Source organism: Nothoprocta perdicaria, unplaced genomic scaffold (assembly GCF_003342845.1).
Source record: "Nothoprocta perdicaria isolate Ctin4 unplaced genomic scaffold, notPer1 scaffold_51, whole genome shotgun sequence".
Classification (NCBI taxonomy): Eukaryota; Metazoa; Chordata; class Aves; order Tinamiformes; family Tinamidae; genus Nothoprocta; species Nothoprocta perdicaria.
Window position 1 is genome coordinate 2,683,013 of NW_020455766.1, and position 21,366 is coordinate 2,704,378.

Consider the following 21,366-nt stretch of genomic DNA (forward strand, 5'->3'; position numbering starts at 1 on the left):
ATTGCAATGTCCTGCATTGGCCTCTCCTGCCAGGTGCATGAGAGAAGTTGCCAGACATCTGTCATAAATCATATTTAGCAGTTGTATGCAAGCAAAAAAAAAAAAAAAATCGATTTAGTACAGTTTGCTAAAATTTTATATAAATTGGAGGTTTGGGCATGCGGTCTCTAATTTTCCTTGCTCCCAAATGAGAAATGTAGCACTGTTGCTTTGGTTTTTTTCCGCTCACTGGAATAAAAATATAATAGCATGTGACTCAATAGGGTAATCATGACTAGTTGGCAGCTCATTCTTTTAAATATTACAAATTTTAAAGTTATGTATATACAGTTAGGGGAATATAAACAACACTTCTGCCAGTTGATACATACACTACCCAAAAACTCAGTTGGCCTTTTGCTGCAATAACAGTTTCTTTTTCCTGTGTGCTAGAAAGGTTTGTTTAGCATCTAGAACCTATTTTTCTTTATGCTGCATTTGGATTTTTACATCAACATCAGCCTTCAAGCAGGGACCTTCCCAGCTTTAGGAGGCAGATTTTTGTCCTTTTGTTATCAGTCATGCTTATAGCTGTTTGTTTAAACTGATACAGTCAGATAGTCTTTAGTAGTTAACATTTTCTGTCTTGATGTGTAGGTAGTTTTTCTTGTCCTTTTGGGAACACCAGCTTCAATAAACAGTTCCAGGGTATTTAAACTCGCACATTTTCATAATTTTTTTGAATGTGTTTATTTTTCAGATGGTAAGAGATGAAGTACTCTGCATCTCTCTAATGTTGTCGCTTTCTTTTTTTTTTTTTTTTTTAATACAAAATAAATTTAGCTACAGAATTAATCTTCATGTAAAGAAATCTCCTCAACCTGTTTAGTTGCACAGGACCCATCTCTTCATTATCACATAAACTTTTTTTGATAAGCTGCAGTGGTATGTGGAAATATTAGGGTTAATACAGTATCTTTTCATTTACAATTATTTTATCTGGTCAGTGTAATAAGTTACAGCAGAATTTTTCTGCTCGTATAGCAGCTTTATTTTTTTTTTGGTGGTTGTAACTGTCATCTTGTGTCCATTGCTAATGGACAACTTAGTGCTTTAAGTCCATTTGATGGAGAGACCTGCTTCCAATTCTGTAGCAGTAGCTTCTGCTTCAGAAATCTTAAGCTTTAAGTTTTAAATCTTATGCATTTTATTTTTGAGCAAGATTGTAATCTGTTTGCAAGCATCACGTGTTCCTTCCTCCTTAACCATCACAGTGGCTCTTTTTTCCTTAAGGAATTTTGACACTTCAGCGTGTCAGATTCTCCAGGTTMTTCCACTGTTATTTGATAACTTGTATGCAAAGGGAGTCAAAGAAGAGTACCAAAATCCCCAGCACATTCAAAAATCATAGTTAAAAGGGGGTGGAGGCAACCTAAGCCTTGGGATTACTCTGTGCAGAGAGCAGCACTGGCCTTCCTGACCTTGGTAGCTGTTCTCTCGGTCTTGGGTGAGGGATCTGTGCTCCAGCTGCTCCTCAGCTGCTCCGAACAGGTTGGCCTGTTATTTTAAGTTATATTATCTTAATTGAAATAATATGTTCCATTAAGAGGCTTAAACGGCATTTAATTGCCATCTTAAGTTTCACTTGTAGCTTTGTTTTAGGGAAAAATGAGAAATCACTGTTCCCTTTTGGGATAAGAAGTTTAAAGGACTGCCCTGCCTGTTGGTGTGAAGGTGCAGTTCTGAGGAGATCTCTTTTAGATTCCCTTCCCAGGTTTTGTGTAGCTTTTTTGGCTCATTATGAAGAAATTTAGTCCTAAATTCCTGAAATATATTCAGACTACTTTAAAGAGGTATTCTCTTTGAATATTTTTGACTTAATATTATTTATCCATGAGGCTGGGGCCTGGTGAGCCAAGCTGTCCGTTTTCTTTGGAGCCTGTTATAGTGCAGTGCCCTTCCTGGCTGCAAGCCTCGGAGTGGAAGTGCATGTTCTCTCCATTTCCTCCTTGTCTCTTGTTTTATTTTGTTTTGTTTTTGTAATTAAACCATGTTTGAAGTCTCTCAGCAACTCGCAGTGCATAGGAAAGCAGCAAAGCGGAGCCTTTTCTCAGTGGCTAGTGTAAGCAGTAACTTCTTCCATATTTTTCTGTGGTGGGTGTAAACGCCAGAACAGAGGTCCTCGAGTTTGAAATCACGTGAATTTTTATTCACGTGGGAGCCCGGTTACCCGTAGCAGTAGGAGAAACCATTGTGCTTTTTTGTACTCTTCCAATAAAATGACTCTTCCTAGGCATAGAACTGTAGCTATAGGAGAAAATGTATTTTGGACCAGGTGCCTAGGAGGGGAGCCCCTCGTGTTTAAGAACCCTGGGTGCGTGGGATACATCTAGCCCCTTTCTGGCCAGGCTGAGTGTTTTAGCTCTGYGGAGATGTAGGAGCTCCTTAAACAGGCAATTACTTGCATGAAGGGGCTAATGCTGCTAAAATTGTAGTTGACCTGTAGATTGTTGATTGTATAGATGGCTTTGGAGAGCACATAGAGCTAGACAAAAGGTCCTTGGAATGAACTGAATTGGAGAAATGCCTGGGCAGAGATCAGCCTGTTTGCTGGATTAGTTTTCAAGTGGATCTGTTGCTTTTTCTGCTGCACAAGTGCTTTTGGGCAGAGCAGGAGGAGCAGGAGTAAGCATGCCTGGGCATCACTGCCTGGCTTTTTTTCATAGTTATGCTATTTTTAAAGTATTTTTATGTGTTTACAGTTGGTTGTAGGCCTGTTGCTAATGTAGTGTTCAGGTGGAAGTGTGCACCCATTAAATAAAAATAGATAATAATAATAATAATCATATATATCATTGGCAGCTCAGACCAAAAGAAAGGAGGATGCTCTTCAGCCCCGAGCAAGTTACAACTTTCCTACATTCAAATGCCTTTATTCTGACCAGTCATTTTGAAGAAATTTAGGACACTTCTTAAATAACTTCTGTTCTTCTGCTGTTCCAGTCTGAAAGCGAGCAGAGAGTTTTCCCCTTAGCGCTGCACTTTGATAGTGGAACTTGGGCTTTGGGGCTTAAAAGGAGGTTTATGCTGGAGAGCTGCTGAGCAGACCTGGAGTCCAATCTTCTTGGAAGTGTATATCCAAAGCAGGGAAGCAACTTTCTTGACATAGCATTTGGTTTTGGGAGAAAGACTTGATACAGTGGCTGTTTCAATTAGCTATATTCAATTAGAAAATACTGGTATTTTGTCAGTACTGCATCAATTTTCTCAATACTTTAAGTGACCTGCCCATTTGGAGGGAAGAGAGAGTAGGTAAATGCATCTTAGAATGATCTGCCGTCACATAAAAAGGCCTTTTACAGGAAACTTTGCATGTTTTGTGTCTTAAGGGGTATTTTGAAAGCTGCAACATACACAGGAACAGGATAGCGGGCTTTGAAGTGAAGGCCTACGCCAACCCCACGGTCGTTCGCTGCGAAATCCACCACGGCCAGACCGGAGGCATCTACGTCCATGAAAAAGGAAGAGGACAATTCATAGAGAACAAAATCTATGCAAACAATTTTGCAGGTGTTTGGATTACCTCAAACAGTGACCCAACAATAAGGTACCAGTTTCCTCGACCATGTTTCGCTATTTAGAAGGTTTGATGAGGAGGGGAAAAGTGCAACTTGAATTCATGTATTTATAACAAAGCATAATGCTCTTTATGTAAAAATGAGATTGCCATCTGTGTTCAGCTGAACTATGTTTTTAACTTGCATGTATTCAAGGGAAATGTCTACTTTTCAGAATAACAAACTTGGAACTGCATTTAAATTCCATTTCAAATAAGAATCTATGTGTTCCTCAGCACTCCATAGATTGTATASGGCTGTACAGTATGGTGAGATTCTTTGTAACRTGTGTGTTTTTGTTCCATAGGGGCAATGCAATTTTTAATGGGAATCAAGGTGGTGTTTATATCTTTGGTGATGGAAGAGGCCTTATTGAAGGAAATGACATTTATGGTAAACAAATTCACTTGCACCTTGAACTCAGAACAATTGAAAATGTGAATTATTTTTATATATATCATGTGAAAATGAACATATAAGTTACATTAAATATGATTTTTGCTAACAGGTAATGCCTTGGCAGGAATACAGATTCGAACAAATAGCTGCCCCATAGTTCGACACAACAAGATTCATGATGGTCAGCATGGTGGGATTTACGTGGTAGGTACCACCCACAAGAGGCCTACAGACCTGTGCTGTATTCGTATGCGTGTTGGGAAGGGTGCTTAGTGTGTACAGAGTGTTTGAGTATGCTTATAATGGCTGATGACACTGAATTTCTTCTTTCAAAATAGGTTTATTGTAGTACACTGAAGTTGGGGCTAATATTTAAAAAATGACGAGTCTTATAAATGCGACTTTTGTTTTTATTTAAAAAAAGGGATACCTGGCATATTTCACCACTTGTCAGAAAAAGGAAACAAGAATCTTAGCTTTGAAAATAGCTTATAATTATTCTTTTAAAAGATTTTAAATTTAAAAATCTGTTGAGCTTTTGGACATTATTATGTATTTATTGTTAACTTCAATAAATATTTTCTTTTCCTCCAGGATGCCATGCGCTGCACTCACTTGTACAGTTGTGTTGTATAAAACTGAGGAATAAAGTGTAGGTTTCAGCATGTGTAGCTGAGGGCTCTGCTAACTAAGCTGAAGGAACAGTCAGGTTGCCTTAAGCCATGGCAGATTTTGTTTAGAGAAAGATTGGCATCTCTCTGCCAAAAGTTACCTGAAGTTAAGCTCATACCACAAAGGTAGAGGGCCATTTACTTGAGCTACAAGTGCAAGTCCGACCATAACAGCTTCCTGTCTGAGAAAACTCTTGTGCTGTGTTAGTTTTGTGCACCAACGTGCTGGTGCCCTGAGTAACGTGGCACGGGGTGCCAGCCGGGTGAATGCCTGGGGAGGTCACTCTCCTCTGGCAGCAACTGGCAGAGATGTCCTCCCACTGCTTCTGTGTAGCTGGGAACTGTACGCTGATCWTTCACCTGCAGGGTGCTCTTGATTTTCTGACCAACATTCAAAATCATGATGCAGTATTAATAAAGCAGCGAAACAGTGCTTATTTTAATGGATAAGAAATACTTTTCTATAGTAAAAACACAGTGTCAGAGGGGGAAAGGTATAGCCAGCCAAACACTGATTGCAKTGAACAATTTTGCTCAACTCTTAAATTGTCTTCTGTTTAGCATGAAAAAGGACAAGGTGTGATTGAGGAAAACGAAGTTTACAGCAATACTTTGGCTGGAGTCTGGGTGACAACAGGAAGCACTCCAGTGCTGAGGAGAAATAGAATACATAGTGGCAAGCAGGTGAGTTTTGCTTTGCATGTTCAAAAGGAGCCCAAAAAGAAGAAAGCTTGTAATTTATTATTACTATTTTGAAACTGATAACTTACATTTTGACRTGTTAGGTTGGAGTTTATTTTTATGACAACGGACATGGTGTGTTGGAAGACAATGACATCTATAATCACATGTACTCAGGGGTTCAAATAAGGTAAGGTGTTTTCTGATTTCATGTCTGAGCAGTTATAACTCGCGTGTCCTTTGTTGTTTTTTTTTCCAATGTTCTTGTTGTCTTGTTTCTAAAACTAACTTTTTTGAAATCTGATATGTCTGAATAGCCTCAGCTTCAACTTACAAGGAGTAGTTTGCAGTACAGCCTGGATACTGACTAGAGTATGTGGCCATTGAGAAGCGCATAAAGCTAAAAATCTGGCTGCATATCTGGATGTGAACTATTTTATTAAGGTTTGCGAGCAGTGAGATATTCTGGCCACTTACTGCTGACATGGGTTAAATGTTTGGCCTTGGGAAATAGTGAACTGCTTTCTCGGACTCACTTGTTTATGTTTCTCTCTAGAACTGGAAGCAACCCCAAAATTCGCCGCAACAAGATCTGGGGAGGTCAGAATGGTGGTATTCTTGTTTATAATTCCGGTAGGTCTGCTTTTCTCATTTATCCAGACTGTTTGTTGTGAATATTATTGCTTCCCCTTTATTACCCTTTTGATTTTTTTTTCCTGCCCTCCCCCTCCCCACCCCTTAATTTTAGGCCTTGGATTTATAGAAGACAATGAGATTTTTGATAATGCGATGGCTGGTGTATGGATTAAAACAGACAGTAATCCCACGCTAAGAAGAAACAAAATCCACGATGGAAGAGATGGCGGCATCTGTATATTTAATGGGGGAAGAGGTATTCCTTTCCCTTACTAGTGTGTACTAAATACTCTGGCTAAGAGTTTAATTTCAGATTAAGCTGTGTCTTTTTTAAAGTGCTCTTTAGAAATCTASCTCTTCTCTTATGAAGTAGTAAAATAGTTATTATGAATGTACACTRATGCTTTTTAGCCTCAGTTACATCAGTAATACTGAACTCTGTGGGACACACATAATTAATCTCGTCCAAGAAGACTGTTGGATTGCTGCTTAGGACAGACCTTTTATCTTGACCGCTTTTGTTAGCTTTGCCATTTAACTGAAGGACAAATACTTAATGCAAGTCATTCAAGTCAAATCTTGCATCTGAATATTCCAGGTTTTGCTGCTGTCAAGAGATTTAAGAAAAGACCCAAATTTTTAAGAGTTCTTTTGCATAGCTATAAATTTCAAAATGGCCCTSTCTTGAAATTCCCTGATCATTGTATATCCTGGAAGCAGCTTCTCATACTTGGTAGTTAGTCAGGTGCTGTGAAACAAAATCGGAAAGTCAAAAACTTGGTGTTTCTTGAAATATAAAATGGGGTTAAAGGGATCGCTTGTAGGTTTGCTGTAACAGTACGTACATTCCCAAATTACATTATACATAATGAAAAAAAATAACCCTTAAGTGATCTTTACACCGAGAATGACTTGATGCTTTTATTGCTGGTAGCCTCAGTGCTGTTGCTGAGAGAATTAACAGGATGATGTGTGAGATCTCTGTGAAATGTTTCACAGGATGCATGGGGAGATGTTAACCAGCTGAAATGTCCTGTATTGATTCTCTTAGGTCTTCTGGAAGAGAATGATATCTTCAGGAATGCTCAGGCTGGTGTTCTCATCAGCACCAACAGCCACCCTGTGCTAAGGAAAAATAGAATATTTGATGGGTTTGCTGCAGGTTTGTACTGTTCATATGAAATTTTGGAGTGTTAGAGCTTAGACAAAGCTTGCCACATAACTCAACTCTAGTTTTCTTTGTCCAGCAGTATTCAGAAATTCGTAACAGAGATTGGGAAGTTTTTTAATGTCTTCTGGAATTTATTTGAGAATTCAGAATTGTAGCCAGAATATCTTTGTAGCAAACATTGGAATTATGATCCTGCTGAGAAACAGCACATATTCTGCCTTTGCTTTTTTTTTTTTTTTTCCTTCCCTGTGAAGTACTTTTCATAATTTCATTTTAGAAGTAATTGAAAAAATTGTCTAGTTGATCTGCTGGGTGCTGGTTTGAATTTCTATCACCGAACCTGTTTTAAAACCAAGGCAATGTAGCACAGTGTGTGTTTTAAGGATATTTGAATTGCATCTCAAATTTAACCATCTCTCAGACATGAAAAATTATTGAAATGAGCATCTCTGTTGACTCCAAAAGAGATGAAAAATGAAATAGTAGCGATTTTTGTGCAATTTATTGTTTAATGATCACACTTTTCATAAGTTTTGCATTCCATTCCATTTGCACTGAACCTGCGTTCTTGAGTTTTCTCCCATCTTTCTTTCAGAAGAAGCAAGTTTTCTGAGAAGAGCCTCTAAAGGTGTAGTTTCTRTGTGGTGGGGGGGAAGGATAGGTTGCTGTCAAGAGCAGCCCTGGAGAAATGACTTGGAAGATACTGGTTAATAATAAAAGCTGAAACGTAAATGAATTATGTTAGGTGTCCATCCTAAACTTCTCTCAAAAGATCTTTAGGAGAGGGGAAGGTATGTGCACAGGAACTTCCAAATATAAATGAAGATGAGAGGTTAAACACCCCAAAACCACATCCCTCTAGAAAATCAAAGTACTGTTTTATCGAAGAACTACGTTATCAGACAAAGGACTAGCTTGTTAATACCAGAAACCACGCATGCCAGCTGCAGCTTTTGAAAGAATTCAATGCAAGTATTCTTAATTGCACTTTTGTAGCAGATTACAGGGCAATTTATAGCTGTGTCATTCTACRTGTTCCCTGAATATTTAAAACAAAGCTTAAAACTAACAAGAGGTGTAAATGCCCAATGAATGAGGAATTTAATTGTTTCTGTTCTCTTTTCTCTTTCCTATTTCTCTGACCCAAAAAAGGTATTGAAATAACAAATCATGCAACTGCAACATTAGAGGGCAATCAGATTTTTAACAACCGGTTTGGAGGTTTATTTCTAGCATCTGGGGTCAATGTAACAATGAAAGGTGAGTGTAAGATCTGCATCTATGTGGGCTCACTGTGCAATTTTTTGATTTGGTGGTGGGTTTGGTGGTCTAGAGTTTATCATCCCCATCTTCCCCTACTCCCTCTACTTCTGGCTCAGTTATGGTAACTTTTTAAGCTGAGTTAAAATTGGAGGTTTTGGCCAAAGGGAATAAAGAAAACTAGTATTTCAGTTTTCTGGACTAATAGCCAGAAGCTTTCAAAGGGAACTGAAGGTTTCCTTGCCTTATTGAAGTTCCTTTATCAGCTCTCCTATGTTGCAGTCATTTGCAGCTCTAGCTTGAGTTGTGTTGGAAGATGCCTTGTTGTTCAGAGAGTGAAGAGCTGTGCCCCTCAGTGGGGTGTAAAGCTCCCTGTGGGCAAGGACCTGCAGCCCCCTGCCTTTTAGCTGTTTTACTTTCAGACTTTTTTCCGATAGAAAATGTAAGCCTGACAGGAGAGTTTGCTTTTAATAACCATCTCTCACCAATTCACAAAGAGGATTGAAATGGGAGAGGTCGCTGATTTATCACATGTTTTCATCCAGGATTTGATGAACTAGAGTTCTGGTATATAATTAAATGTTCATAATGGTTCTAATTCTAATAAATAACTAAATCACACTTGGGTCAATAATCTTTATTAAATACTGTGGTTTTTTGTTGCCCCGCTAGATAACAAAATAATGAACAATCAAGATGCCATAGAGAAGGCTGTCAGTAGAGGCCAGTGCTTGTATAAGATCTCCAGTTACACCAGCTACCCGATGCATGACTTCTACAGGTAACAAGCTCTCATCTGCCAGTTGACGAGGTTTGCTGTAATGCAGGTCTCTTCTTTAATGCCCTTGCCCCAAGCCCTTTTCTCAGCTCGTGTTTGGTTCCTGCCTAACGCGCTGCCTTCTGCTTCAGGTGTCACACCTGCAACACCACGGACCGCAACGCCATATGTGTGAACTGCATTAAGAAGTGCCATCAAGGACATGATGTAGAATTCATTAGACATGATAGGTATGTTCCCAGGGAGCGGTCGGGCAGCCYAACCGAAGCTCTTTGAGCAGGACAACTAAGCACAACTCTCTTTCCTCGTAGGTTTTTCTGTGACTGCGGTGCTGGAACACTGTCCAATCCCTGTACGCTTGCTGGAGAGCCTACACATGATACAGACACACTATATGACTCTGCTCCACCTATAGAATCTAATACATTGCAGCACAACTGAATTCCTTTCAGAAAGAAAGTCCTGCCATTCTAATATCATAACTGTTAAAACTTTTTTTTTGGAGGAAGTTATACTGGCCCATTTCTGCAGAAAGAGACTGTATTAAAGTGGATATGTGAGGTGTTGACACTATGGAGCTCAACCTACCAAAAAAGAAAGTGGCAATATGTTGACTCAGGATAACAGAACTGGGCGTTTTAGCATTACTGTGTAAACAAAGACTTTGAAGGGACAGAAGTGAAGAAAAATAAGCTGCAATTTTGTACAGATACCAACTTCTGAAAGCTGGTGTTTTTACAAGTAGCATTGAAACGCAGTCCAATTTGCAGTAGTACTATTCTGTAGACAAGCAGCATTCTTTGTTGCTGCCTTTATGGACATGGGTACCAATTGCTTTTGTAACATGGTAAAAAAATGTGAGCTAGCACTTCTGCATTTCTTTTGATTTTTTAACATTTATTCAGATTGAGAAATATGATTTTAATGCTTTAATCTCATGTAGTTTGTTTCTAATTTCAAGCAAAAAAAATCTTATTGTACTTGAATGTGTCCTGTTTTGTTAGCACACCTAGACTTGCTGTAACTGTACTCATGTCCCAGTATGTACGTTCTTTCTATGAAAGAGAAAACACTAATCTTAAATTATATCCAGCAATTTTTCTGGTGTCCTCTGAAGTTAGAATAATCTCCTTCCCTGCCCCAGCAGTAGTCTGTACTCAAACCACCCTAACAAAAAAGCGAGTGTTTTAATGAGACTTCCTAGACTATAATGCACTATAAAACAAAGTACCCATGTAACTAAGTTTTGTGAATGAAATTTTACTATGTTTTAAAGTACACCGTAGAAAGTCTCCTCAAAACAGTCTTGTATTTTACTCTGTTCATAGTTTTTTTTGAACAGTCTGGACATTACTTACATAACCTGCTGGAAATCACAGCAATTTCCTGCTCTAATGAAGCTGAGACAAGTATATATACAGCCCTATACAGTTTCATAGCTTTTTTTCCATTTATGTGTATTGGTGACAGTGGGTAATCAACAGCCTGAAAGTGTATGCATGTACCATAACATCTAGACTTAATATATTGTGGAGTACTCAATAACCATTATGTAGAGGGTAGGTAAGAATTAAAAGGGTTTAATTTCCTAGGAAAGACAATGGAAAAATGGTCATTTTTAAAAAATAAAGTTTATTAGATCATAATGTTGTCTGATACCACCTTTTTGAGAAACCGCCACTGCAGCTACAGGGTGTTCCTAGAGGTGACTGAGCAGAGTGGTAAGTTTCTGAAGAGCCTTTGTATCACTTGTTGCATCATCCACCACCAAGCAGAGATACCTAGGGCAAAAAARAAAAGGAATTCATTTTACCAAAAACAGACACAGAGGAGCCCTGGGTGAGTCTCCTACTCCTTCGCCAACTTAGCATTATACGTGTTACTCKGTGTGCATCTTCAAGGTGGCTGCTGTCAGCCTTTAGCGCCTGCACTTTAGTCGGGCTCACATTTAGTGCAGCCCCTAGGGCACRTTACTCCCACCTTAGCTGGAGAGACACAAGCTCAAGACTTATAATACACCGTACTCCTCTGCCACATCCCACTCTGGCCTGCCTGTCCTGTGAAGAACTCCTGCTACTCATAGCAGGAGCTTCTCCCTTCCTCTCCCATCACATTTGCCTCCTTAGCAAAAGCCCTGCCCCTATTTTAAAAGGGCTGTGTACCAAAGGGCCTGTAATGACACAAAAACCAAAGCCCTTACCTAAATGTTCGCAGCGAAAGTGTTGTTTTTTCAAACTCTTTTGCTTTTCTGTGCCCCTTCTGAACAACCTCCTCTGGAATATTAGCAAGCCTTGCTGCATTGAAGCCATAGCTTTTGGGACACACTCCTTCAATGAACTTGTACAGGAATGTAATGGTTTCCTGGCTTGGATCTTCTTCACTCTCATTCTCAACCATACATGCCTAGGAAAGAGCAAGTTAGCACAAGTTATAGGACACAGAATGTGTCCTACCTTCTCTCTGTGGCCATAGGCAGAAGCCTGGAGAAATCACATGCATCCCTGTAGCTCTGAGGGGGGAGAAGCGTGGCCCTGGTGCTCGTGCTGCAGCCTGTACCTACCATGTGTCCAAGGCGCACGGCAGCGCTGTGCGAATAGTCCTCTACCAGCGAGTGGTAGTGGGTGGAGAACAGAGTCCGACACCTGATTTTCTCGGCGAGCTCTTTAACAACCGCACTCGCTATGGCTGTCCCATCAAAAGTAGCTGTGCCTCGACCTGCAGGAGAAGTTTGAAAAGCTTTACCATGCCCAAGGACTGAAGTGGTGGTACCAAAGTAAATTCAATCCAGATGTTACTTATGTTACTTTGCGAGGGTCTCCCCAAGTGCAAAGATTAATAGATACAAGCAAAAAAATGCTTTCCTGAAGACAGCTGCCAAATGCAATTCATTGCTTCCTACGTATCAATTCATTTTGTTTGTTTTCCTTCTGCCTCACTGTGTGGAAGATTAACAGCAATGACGAGTAAGAGCTGCCTGCATCTGTGTGAAGTGACCGAGCACTGTCCCACAACAGCCATGATCTCTTCCCCACTGCATAAAACAGGCATTTCTGCTCTCCTGAGGCTGCCTGCTGGCTTGGTCAAGGTCTGCTGCAAGTGATCACGCATTGATGATGATGCACTAGGATACTGGGAAAACTGAGCTAGGACTAGGCTAATAATGATGGCCAGGGGTRTGCTGGGTTCCTGGGATGACTAAGAAGCACATACAGCCTTTAGGAAGACAGGTACGCTACTCTATACAAGTATGTTAGCAGCATGATCCTAAAACCTTCACTTGTAACAACCTTGCAGCTAGTCTTTAGTCTTAGAGTTACTTTCAGTCTATTATGAACAGGCTAATTACCTAGTTCATCCACAAGAACAAGGGAATGCTCTGTTGCATGCTGGAGTATGCTGGAAGTCTCACTCAGCTCAACAAAGAAGGTACTTTCCCCTAAAAGACAAAAAAGCAAAGTAGTCAAAATTCTCTGAAAACACAGCTTAAAAAAAAMCCCATATTTAATATACACTGTAGTTGGCATGAAAAGGTAGGTCAGTATTTGCCAGAAAAAGCATATTGTGGTTCCTAAGGAATACAGACAGCACAGTTGAGTAAATAAGAGCRGACAAATAGAGCAGTGTAAAAGCTGATAGTGCTGGTTGGAGGTACCAGCTGGGCAAAAAGAAGGGGTGCAGAGGAGACAAGACAGAATCTCTTGTCTCTGCAGTCGTACAAATTTTCCTAAGTAAAAAAAATTAAGCAGAAGCCCTTAAAATTACTAAAAAACTAGACTTAACTAGGGACATCAAAAACCAAAACAGTAAGAAACTTGTTCAAATAGGCAAAAGGCTATATTCAAACATAGCTTTCTGGAGTGAAATCTACAAAAATTACAGCTCTGCTGTTAAAAACTGAACAAGGGAGGGAAGTTCCAGCAATCCAGACAGCATTTACTGCTAGGCTTGATACTCTTTTTTAGCATATTAGAAGTAGACACAGGAAAAAACAAAAAAACAGACCTTTGCACACTATAAACCCAAGGCTACAGAGTCCAGGTTTACCTTTGCAGGTTGAATTGAAATAATCTCATTCTACAGCACGTCAAAGATGGCAAGTGTCCTGCCAGGCCTCAGCRCTGTGCTGCACCGTGACCCTCTCGCGCGCGTTACGGAAGGGTGTCTAGCAAAGCTGACATAACCTGACATAACGTAACTCCAAGGGCGAGGCTCAACAGGGCAGGTTTTGGGAAGCATCTGCATCAGCCCTGCTGGAAGGCGAGATCTTCTTTCCCCCCATTCCTTGGAGCCTACTGGCACACAGGGATTCTGACACCATCTCCAGGGCAATCATTTGAAGATGAGCAAATGACTCGGAGAGGAAAGAAAGATTCCTACTGAGATCTGCTGCCACTACTATTTTCCACTGAAAGCATTTCTTTCCAAATTCCTTATGTGTAACAACTTCAATACACTAAATCCTTCCATATTCCCTGACCCACATGATTCCATATGAAGATCACAGAAAATCTGTGCCTCCCATAAGAGTGATGATAAATTTTTATTACCACAAAAACACTTGTTTCTTCCAGCCCCATGACATACCCCTAAAATTACCATCACAAGCAGCATTTCCCAGTCCTTGATGGGATGCTGTATCATCCTCCACTTCTATCCTCCTCCTTGTGGAAGGAAAGGAATGCCATGTTCCAAGGAGCAAGAGCTACTCTTGCCAAGAGAGGCCTCTGCCTTTCTCTTCATTGGAAGAAACTAAACTAAAGACTTGGGGAGGGCGTTCTGATCCAAACTGAGGACATTCTGTCCTTGACAGAAGGTAGAAAAACATCCCTTCTCAAACAGAAAGCCGAACATCACTTTTCTATTCCAGGACATTAAAAAAAAAAAAAAAAAAAAAAAAAAAAAAAAAAAAAAAACCAAAAACACTCATATAAGCATAACACTAAGCAATTATACAGCATCCAAGGAGATACCACTCAGATTTGTATTGAATTGTAAGGAAGGTTTTAGTATTAAGGTCACTAAAAACTGATCCAAACTGTCCATAAAAAATGATGGATGAGAAGCCTATTAAACAGATTGGCTTAACTCCACRCCTGCTTCTGCTCCACAGACCACRATTCTCCAATAGGAGAAAGAAGAAGAAGGACTGCCCAGCTCTCAATAAAAACACAAGACTCTCCTTTTGCAACCGGCCCCTCAAAGCACCAAGGAAGCATCCAAAAGGATGCCCAGAGAGAAGGAACCCACTCACCTGGTTGTAAAGGCACCTCAGGGAGCTGGATTTCAGACACYCACCTGACATAATCCTGTCGGAGGCACCCAGCCTTGTGAATACTCTGTCGATAGGTGTAAGTCTGCAGCCCTCGGCAGGTACGTAACACCCCAGCTGGGCCATGATGGCCAAGAGACCAGCCTGAAACACAGACGTTACACCACTTAGATCTTTGTTACGTGGAGTRTCAGTTCCACACAGAACAGGGGAATTAAACTTTATCTTCCCTAAACAAAGGCTAGAATACATAAAACTTAACATCTCCAAGCTACAGCATCATCTCCCGTAGAATTAAACTCCTCTGAACATCTTCACACAAGTTACCAAGTGGCGTTTACAAAGCAACATTCCCCAGGCAGCCCCTAATCTTCTCATCTTGTTCAAGCTGCAGAAGCATCTCTTGCAAGCTGGGCCCAAATCCCAGGTAAGACTACTCATGAAAGACAAAAGCTGCTCTATCACATTTTTCAACTCTCTATCATAATATTAATAAAACTCACTCCTCACTAAATTAAGTGCACGTACAAAATCTACTATCTAAACATAGAGGGTCTTTTCCACCAGATTATGTTTTTTCTTTATAGCATGACTGCCTTACTGTTCGGCACACCCTGAAGGCCACTGTTGGGTCCTCCTTTGAAGTTAAAACAGTTGATACATTTAATTCCTTGTCTATTGAGGTACTCTACTGTATGGCACCCTATGGAGCTACTCAATCACCTGTCTCATGAGTGTAGATTTGCCACCCATGTTTGGGCCGGTCACTAGCACGCAGGAAGCGCCACTGCTGCTGTGTTCATCTTTGCAGCCTATCACAATGTCATTAGGAATAAAGTCATCTCCAAAAAAAGTCTTTGTAATACAMGGATGGCGCGAACTCTTCAGTTCCAGGAAGGGAGGAGAACTGTCCACAGGCAGCAGAATTACAGGTCGGCACAGGGGTCCRTCACCGTCTTGACTATAGTTTGCAAGGGACATCAAGACATCTATGAAATTAAAGGAGGCTCCAGTTAATTCATGCTTTACTTTTCTTTGTTCAGTCACCACTCTGTATTTACTCATTAACRGCATTTTGGGAAACACGTTTTCTCTTCTTCCTAAAATCAATACCCTGAAGTCCACCACAGAGCCCAAATAAACTGAAGACATTCATTACTTCTTTCCTCATTTCTTCAAGATTTCTACTCATTTCAAATTAAAAACAATCCCTTCTGGTTTTTAGTTTAGAAGTCTTCAACTTTGGTAACTGTTCCCATTAGAAAGCTTATATTCATTTCATGTACACTTGTATAAGTGCTATTTTTCCTTGTGTTGTTTTTTGATTTGKTGACTAAGAGATGAGGAATCTGCTTCCATGACAGCCAGTTACTTTTAGAACCATGATATTGGTGGAAAGTTGCCAGAATAAATTTATGTAAGTAGTAAAGTATTCTGTTGTCTTAGCAGAAGGCAGATACAAAATGCCAATCAGCACAGCTCTGAGGCTGCAAAAGCTGGTGACAAGCAGCCAGTACCCACAAAACAAGACCACATAGACCATTTCAGTGACTTGAAGCATTGCACTTACTATGGTAGTGAAACAAGGCTGAAACGTTGGCTTTAATTATTTGCCCTGACCCCAGGTACAGCTACTCTGATTGTCCTCCCAGCTCTCCAGCCCTCTTGGAGAACAGGCTCCCAGAGCTTGCTGTCTGTCCTCCCTTTCCTGCTAAGCTGGGATTTAAGTTCTTCCACTTTCCCCAGCAAAGACAAAGGCATCCCACAGTGCCCCACGCTAGCAGAAAATTCACAGTACAATACACAGAACACATCAGTTTAGAACATATGTAAAGGCTACACAGCAGACYTTTTCCCCCCAAAACTTAGGAGACAGGATTTGGGGAAGTTAACCTATTACACTGCCTTCCTCACCATAATGAAGATGACCACTACTTTCATTTTTAAAGGCTGCTGAGAAAACAGCATGCTCCGAGGGAAGAAAGAATGATAACTGGTTATATTTTATTTAACCCCCATCTGCATCACGGTCTTCCTTTAATGAGCTACCAAAGAATGTCCTGGATGCAGGGAGAGACCAGCCACACTACCTTGACGTGAGGGACACTCAGTTGGCCACGCGCACGGTCACCACCTCCCAGCAGGGCTGGGGACAGCGCTCGCCAAGCTCCCAAAGACAGCGCTCCATCGGCCACAGACTCCCGTTTCCAACCCAACACCAAATGGCAGAACTGTTACAACTCAACAGCAACACAATCAACACATCCAGAGGTTTWAAACCGCAAATCACAAGCTCCCCATAAGCCCGGGCTGCTGGTCRCGAGCAGAGCTGACCACGCGCTGGGTAGGAGCGGTTTTAGCGCAGGGCAGAGCTGGGAGCAAAGCCCTTACCCAGCACGGCGATGCACTCGACCGCGCTCTGCCAGGCTTGGCTGTTCTTATCGAAGTTGTAGAAGAGGCGCCGCATGCAGTCCTTGAGCGCCGCGTCCCGCCGCTCCTCGGCGTTGACCAGCGCCGCCAGCATCCTCTCGATCTCCTTGGTCCAGTAGCGCTTGTAGCCCTTCCGCGTGGACTTCAGCTCGTACTCCTCGGGCAGGCTCCGCGAGACGGCGCTTTCGGGGATTTCCATTTGGAAGCGGTTCTTGCCGGCCCCCCAGTACAGCACGGATTTCAATCCGAGGAGCTTGCGCTGCTTGTTTAGGTACTCGTTAAGATCTTCCTCTACGGCCTTAATATCCTGTAGTGCTTTATCGTAATCAGGGTCAAAGCCCGACTTTGGRGTAATCACCCCCGTCTTCCGAGCCTGGTTATGATCAAAAGCAGTATCCCACCTTTTGAGTTCTGCGTTTAAATCAGGAAATCGGCCCTCCGGATTTTTGGCTTTGCGGGTGACAAGCTGCTTAAGTACTTTAGATTTGAAGTCCCTGGCAGTTTCTTCCATGGTATCTACAATTTCATTCATCACTTTAAACCCTTCCAGGGCAGAAAGGAAATCGGCAATTTTTTTTTTGCTATACTTGACTTCTTCATAAAAGATGGCCCTGCTGTCAGGATGGTTCTGACTCTTCAGCGGTGATCCAATGCTGTGAATTTTGCTGAGGAGCCTTTCAAGGTCGGGAAGTTTCTTCAGGTGCTCACTGACTTCAGACATTTTATCAGGCACCGCCAGGAGGTCCTCAACAGCATCCAAACGATCATTGATGGATTTAGGGTTGCAGAGGGGAGCGCAGAGCCACTGCTTCAGGAGCCGCTTTCCAAACGGCGTGCAGCAAGAGTCAATCCTTTCCAGCAACGTCCCTTCTGTGGTTCCATTAGTTCCGTTCTGCAGCACTTCCAAGTTCACCAGGGTGACTCCGTCCAGCACCATCCGCTGGTCAGTTTTGGCAAAGACACTAGTGGAGCYTGCAGTTTTTGCGATATCCATATCCACCGGGACATACTCCTCGAAGTYCCCCAACGATAACAGCTCCTGATCAATTAAACATTTTTTGAGATAGAAGATACACCCACCAAGAGCTGACAGGGCTAGTTCACTATTTTCACCAGGAGTTAACCCCAACGAATCGCTCTCTGAAGTCATAGATTTGATTACGGAGGGCAGAGAACATCCGTTATCAGAGTTCTGTTTCTCCTTGAAATATTCTTCTTCAAGGAGAACTTTTAGTGTTTTAGATGCATTCCAGAACTGCGACCCAGGCATCAGCCCTTCCTGAATGCAAGAGACGAGCGAGCCTTTCAGGATCTTCTGTGTGTCCAGGGAAAGGTTGCCCTTCTCAAAGAGCACCTGCACGGGAGTGTAGTGAGCGACCAGGGTCCGGAACCTCGAGCAGTGCCGGTCGTCGGAGAACTGACCCACGTAAAACTTCCCTACCGAGGTGTCAACAAAACAAGCCCCGTAGACACGACGTCCAGAGGAGTCTTCCTTCTCCTTGATGCTCAGGAGGTATTTGCTGTGGTTCTCAGACGGATCACAGTCCAGAACACTGTAGGTCTGAGTCCCTTTGGTAATGATTCGACAGATCTCCCTGCGTACAACCCTGTCRAATTTTGTCGGGTGAGACATGGACTTACAGCGCGCTTCCATCATCTCGGGGGTCTCCGTTTGCTCCACACGGGCCACCTTGTAGCCCTTCTGCACTAGAACATCCGAAAACCTGCCAAATGCAGTTTCTGGGAAGCCAGAGTGGGCCCAAGCGCCCTTCATGAATATCAGGCCCAACTCATTTACACCCGTGACTGCATCCATATGATACAACTCATAGAATTTTCCAACCTTGTAGAAAATCACCGCGTCAAAGTTCTGACTYTTCAGCTGCCACCACCTGCGCATTCCCGGCGTACACTTGTTAAGATAGTCCTCGGGCACATACAGGCTGCAAGGGTCGTAATCGGGATCGTCCTGCCGCCTCCTGCGCGCATCCTTCCTTTTCCCTTCCTGCAGCCAGTCCAGCTTTTCATGCTCCCATACTGAAAAGCCGCCGTTTCCGCCACTGCAAGCGTTCGCTTGAGATTCAAAGTTGTCAGGTGCTGCAAAAGAAGTCAGCTTGGACTTAGCTTCTGAAGAAACCACTGCTGTGTTTTTGSGTGTTTCCAAAGGGCCATTTCCCAAGCTGCTCCTCTTGGCAGGCTTGCTTGTGTCTCTTCTCTTCCGCTTAGAAGGGACTTTAACAGGACTTTCTGCAATGCTCTCTGCGTCCATCTCTGTGTCAGTAGATTCATTTTCATCCTCCCCGCTACTGACTTCTTCACTGCTTGCTGCTTCTTTCACATCAGGCTTGAACTCAGCGTCAGAATCATCGGGATCGCTGTCAGAATCCAGCACCCTTCTCCTTTTGGCTTTGACGGCRCCTCTCCCGCTATTCGCCCCCCGCTTACTGCTCTTCACGTCCTCCTCGCTGTTGCAGCCCTCGCTGTCGCCTGAAGCGCCTTCACTCACCTGCTGGAGAATAAGTTACTTGACACATCAGAAATTCTGGCTACAAGACAGAAGTAAAATATCACAGTGGCAAAAAGAAACCGGAAAATTCCGTATAATACAATAACTATTATACTTAAAGCAAGAGACAGAAAAATCACAGCCAAATTGATTTGTCTTTAGGTATTTCTTTTCCTGAATAGTTGACAGCTACTTGCCAGTGGTGTAATTATTGTTCTTTGTATTCATTACTGCCTCAGCCATAACTTGCATAACTGATGCTGATGAAGAAAACAGTTGAGGGATGCACTGCGGGAAACTCACTGCAAAGGAGAACTGTTTCCACAAGCCAGCTCTGTATTATAAACAATATTATCAACTGGGCTACTGGTGAAGAGGGATAATACACTCTTCTGAATAACGCGCTATTTCTGAAAATAACAGCAAGAAAGAAAGAAAGAAAAATCACCTCCATTTCCTCCTCCTCCTCTTCCTCCTCCTCCTCCTCCTCCGTATCTGAAGGGTCTCTGCAGACTGCAAGCTCAAGCCGCTTACTTTTATCCTTACTCATTGCATCATCGGCCAGCACCATTGCTCTTTTAATTTCAGGCTTTGAACTATAAAACATACCTCCCTTCAGGGCCTCCTTATCTGATGAGCCTGTAAAATCACAAATAAACTGAAGTTAGCCTGGCATTCAGCCAGTCCTTCAGTCAGGACTCAGTATGTTCTCTAAAACAGCAGTAGTCTCTCCAGACCATTGGCAGCCTTGGCCTTGAAGCACTGGTTGCTCACCAGTCATGCCCTCGATTTACTGGGGTGCAGCAGGGGATGGAGCAAATTGTACAGCTGCCAGCCCTGCTGCTCCCTGTTCCCCTCCAGCCGCCCTCCCACACCAGTTCCCCTTCTGCTGCCCATAAAAACAGAGGAGCCTCCAGGCAGCCGACCTATGGAGCAGGTTCTGGAAAGGAGCCTCAAGGAAGCYGGCATTCATCTCAATGATGAGCTAAAAGGGTATTGTCCAATAGCAGCAGATTTATAAAACAGGGATAAACAGATTATAATTATTACTAACGGGAAAACATCACACAAAATAGTGTTTTGAGTCTTGGATTCTGACGAACGGCAAATCCCAAATACCCACTTAAAAACTGGGCTTGCCAGTCTCAATATTTTTTCAGCATTTCAAGGCTAAAACCTYGAGGATACTAGATTATCATTTCAAATCTTTATATGCACGGGAGAGGAAAAAAAAGAAGGAAAAAAAAAAGAAAAAAAAGAGCAAGCTTTAATAGTGCATTCTGATCTGAGAGAAAGCAGAGGGCTTAGTGCATAGAGTCCAAGGATTCCACGGGCACATCTGCAGTGCGAGCACCTGTATCCCGTCTTCTCCACACTCCGGAGCGCAGCACACGCCTCGCAGCTCCGCGCTAGGCCTGGCTTTGCTCCTCCTTTGCCAGGGATACCCCACACCAGGTGTCCAAGGCAAGGGGACACCCGGTACTGTCCTCCCTGGGTGCCCCCCCGGGCCCCCTTACCTGCATAGGGCCTCAGGTGCTTGACGCTCACCCAGCCCCGCGTGGGGCTCTCGTCGAAGAACTGCACGTGGACGCGGGCGGCCCTCCCGGCGCCCCGCACCAGGCTCCCCTCGCTGGGGTGCTCGTACACGAGGCACGGCCACCACGGGTAGCCCTCCAGCCGGCCCCACACCACGTCCCCGGCAGAGAACTCGCAGGAGACGCTGCGGAGACAGCACACGCGCGGCGTTGCAACGTCTAGGCGGCGTTTTAACGAGCCCCAGGCTAACGCTCCCCGCACAAACGGTCGCTCCCTCCCCGGCCCCCCCCGGCCATAGCGGCCCGCGCGCCCCGCCCCCTCCCGCGGTTCCCGCGGTCCCCTCGCCGTCACCGCCCGTTACCCGCGGGCCTGGGCGGCCGCTCCGTCCCCTCCGCCCTTGGCCGCGGTCCTGCCCGCCGCGCCGTCGGCGGCC

At 43.0% G+C, this 21,366-nt stretch overlaps 2 protein-coding genes across 3 annotated transcripts in view; one reads left to right on the forward strand and one right to left on the reverse strand.

Annotated features, from left to right (window-relative positions):
* The window catches only part of FBXO11 (F-box protein 11), a 55,816-nt gene extending 45,652 nt beyond the window's left edge, over window positions 1-10,164 (forward strand). For both annotated transcript variants that reach the window (XM_026048096.1, XM_026048095.1), the window contains exons 12-23: window positions 3,369-3,586; window positions 3,904-3,989; window positions 4,105-4,199; window positions 5,228-5,350; window positions 5,452-5,537; window positions 5,904-5,980; window positions 6,096-6,239; window positions 7,035-7,145; window positions 8,307-8,414; window positions 9,087-9,195; window positions 9,324-9,422; window positions 9,504-10,164. In XM_026048096.1, coding sequence (XP_025903881.1) covers window positions 3,369-3,586; window positions 3,904-3,989; window positions 4,105-4,199; window positions 5,228-5,350; window positions 5,452-5,537; window positions 5,904-5,980; window positions 6,096-6,239; window positions 7,035-7,145; window positions 8,307-8,414; window positions 9,087-9,195; window positions 9,324-9,422; window positions 9,504-9,633 — 1,386 coding nt within the window. In that variant the 3' untranslated portion in view covers window positions 9,634-10,164. The remainder of the gene's footprint in view (window positions 1-3,368; window positions 3,587-3,903; window positions 3,990-4,104; window positions 4,200-5,227; window positions 5,351-5,451; window positions 5,538-5,903; window positions 5,981-6,095; window positions 6,240-7,034; window positions 7,146-8,306; window positions 8,415-9,086; window positions 9,196-9,323; window positions 9,423-9,503) is intronic.
* Window positions 10,165-10,702: 538 nt separating this feature from the next.
* Window positions 10,703-19,856, reverse strand: MSH6 (mutS homolog 6). Its single transcript, XM_026048093.1, has 8 exons — window positions 19,846-19,856; window positions 16,853-19,397; window positions 15,185-15,450; window positions 14,488-14,605; window positions 12,539-12,628; window positions 11,753-11,907; window positions 11,393-11,595; window positions 10,703-10,973 (listed from the first exon to the last, which is right to left on the reverse strand). Exons 1-8 carry the CDS (start codon window positions 19,849-19,851, stop codon window positions 10,892-10,894), a joined length of 3,465 nt encoding a protein of 1,154 aa, XP_025903878.1. The 5' UTR covers window positions 19,852-19,856; the 3' UTR covers window positions 10,703-10,891.
* Window positions 19,857-21,366: the final 1,510 nt, after the last annotated feature.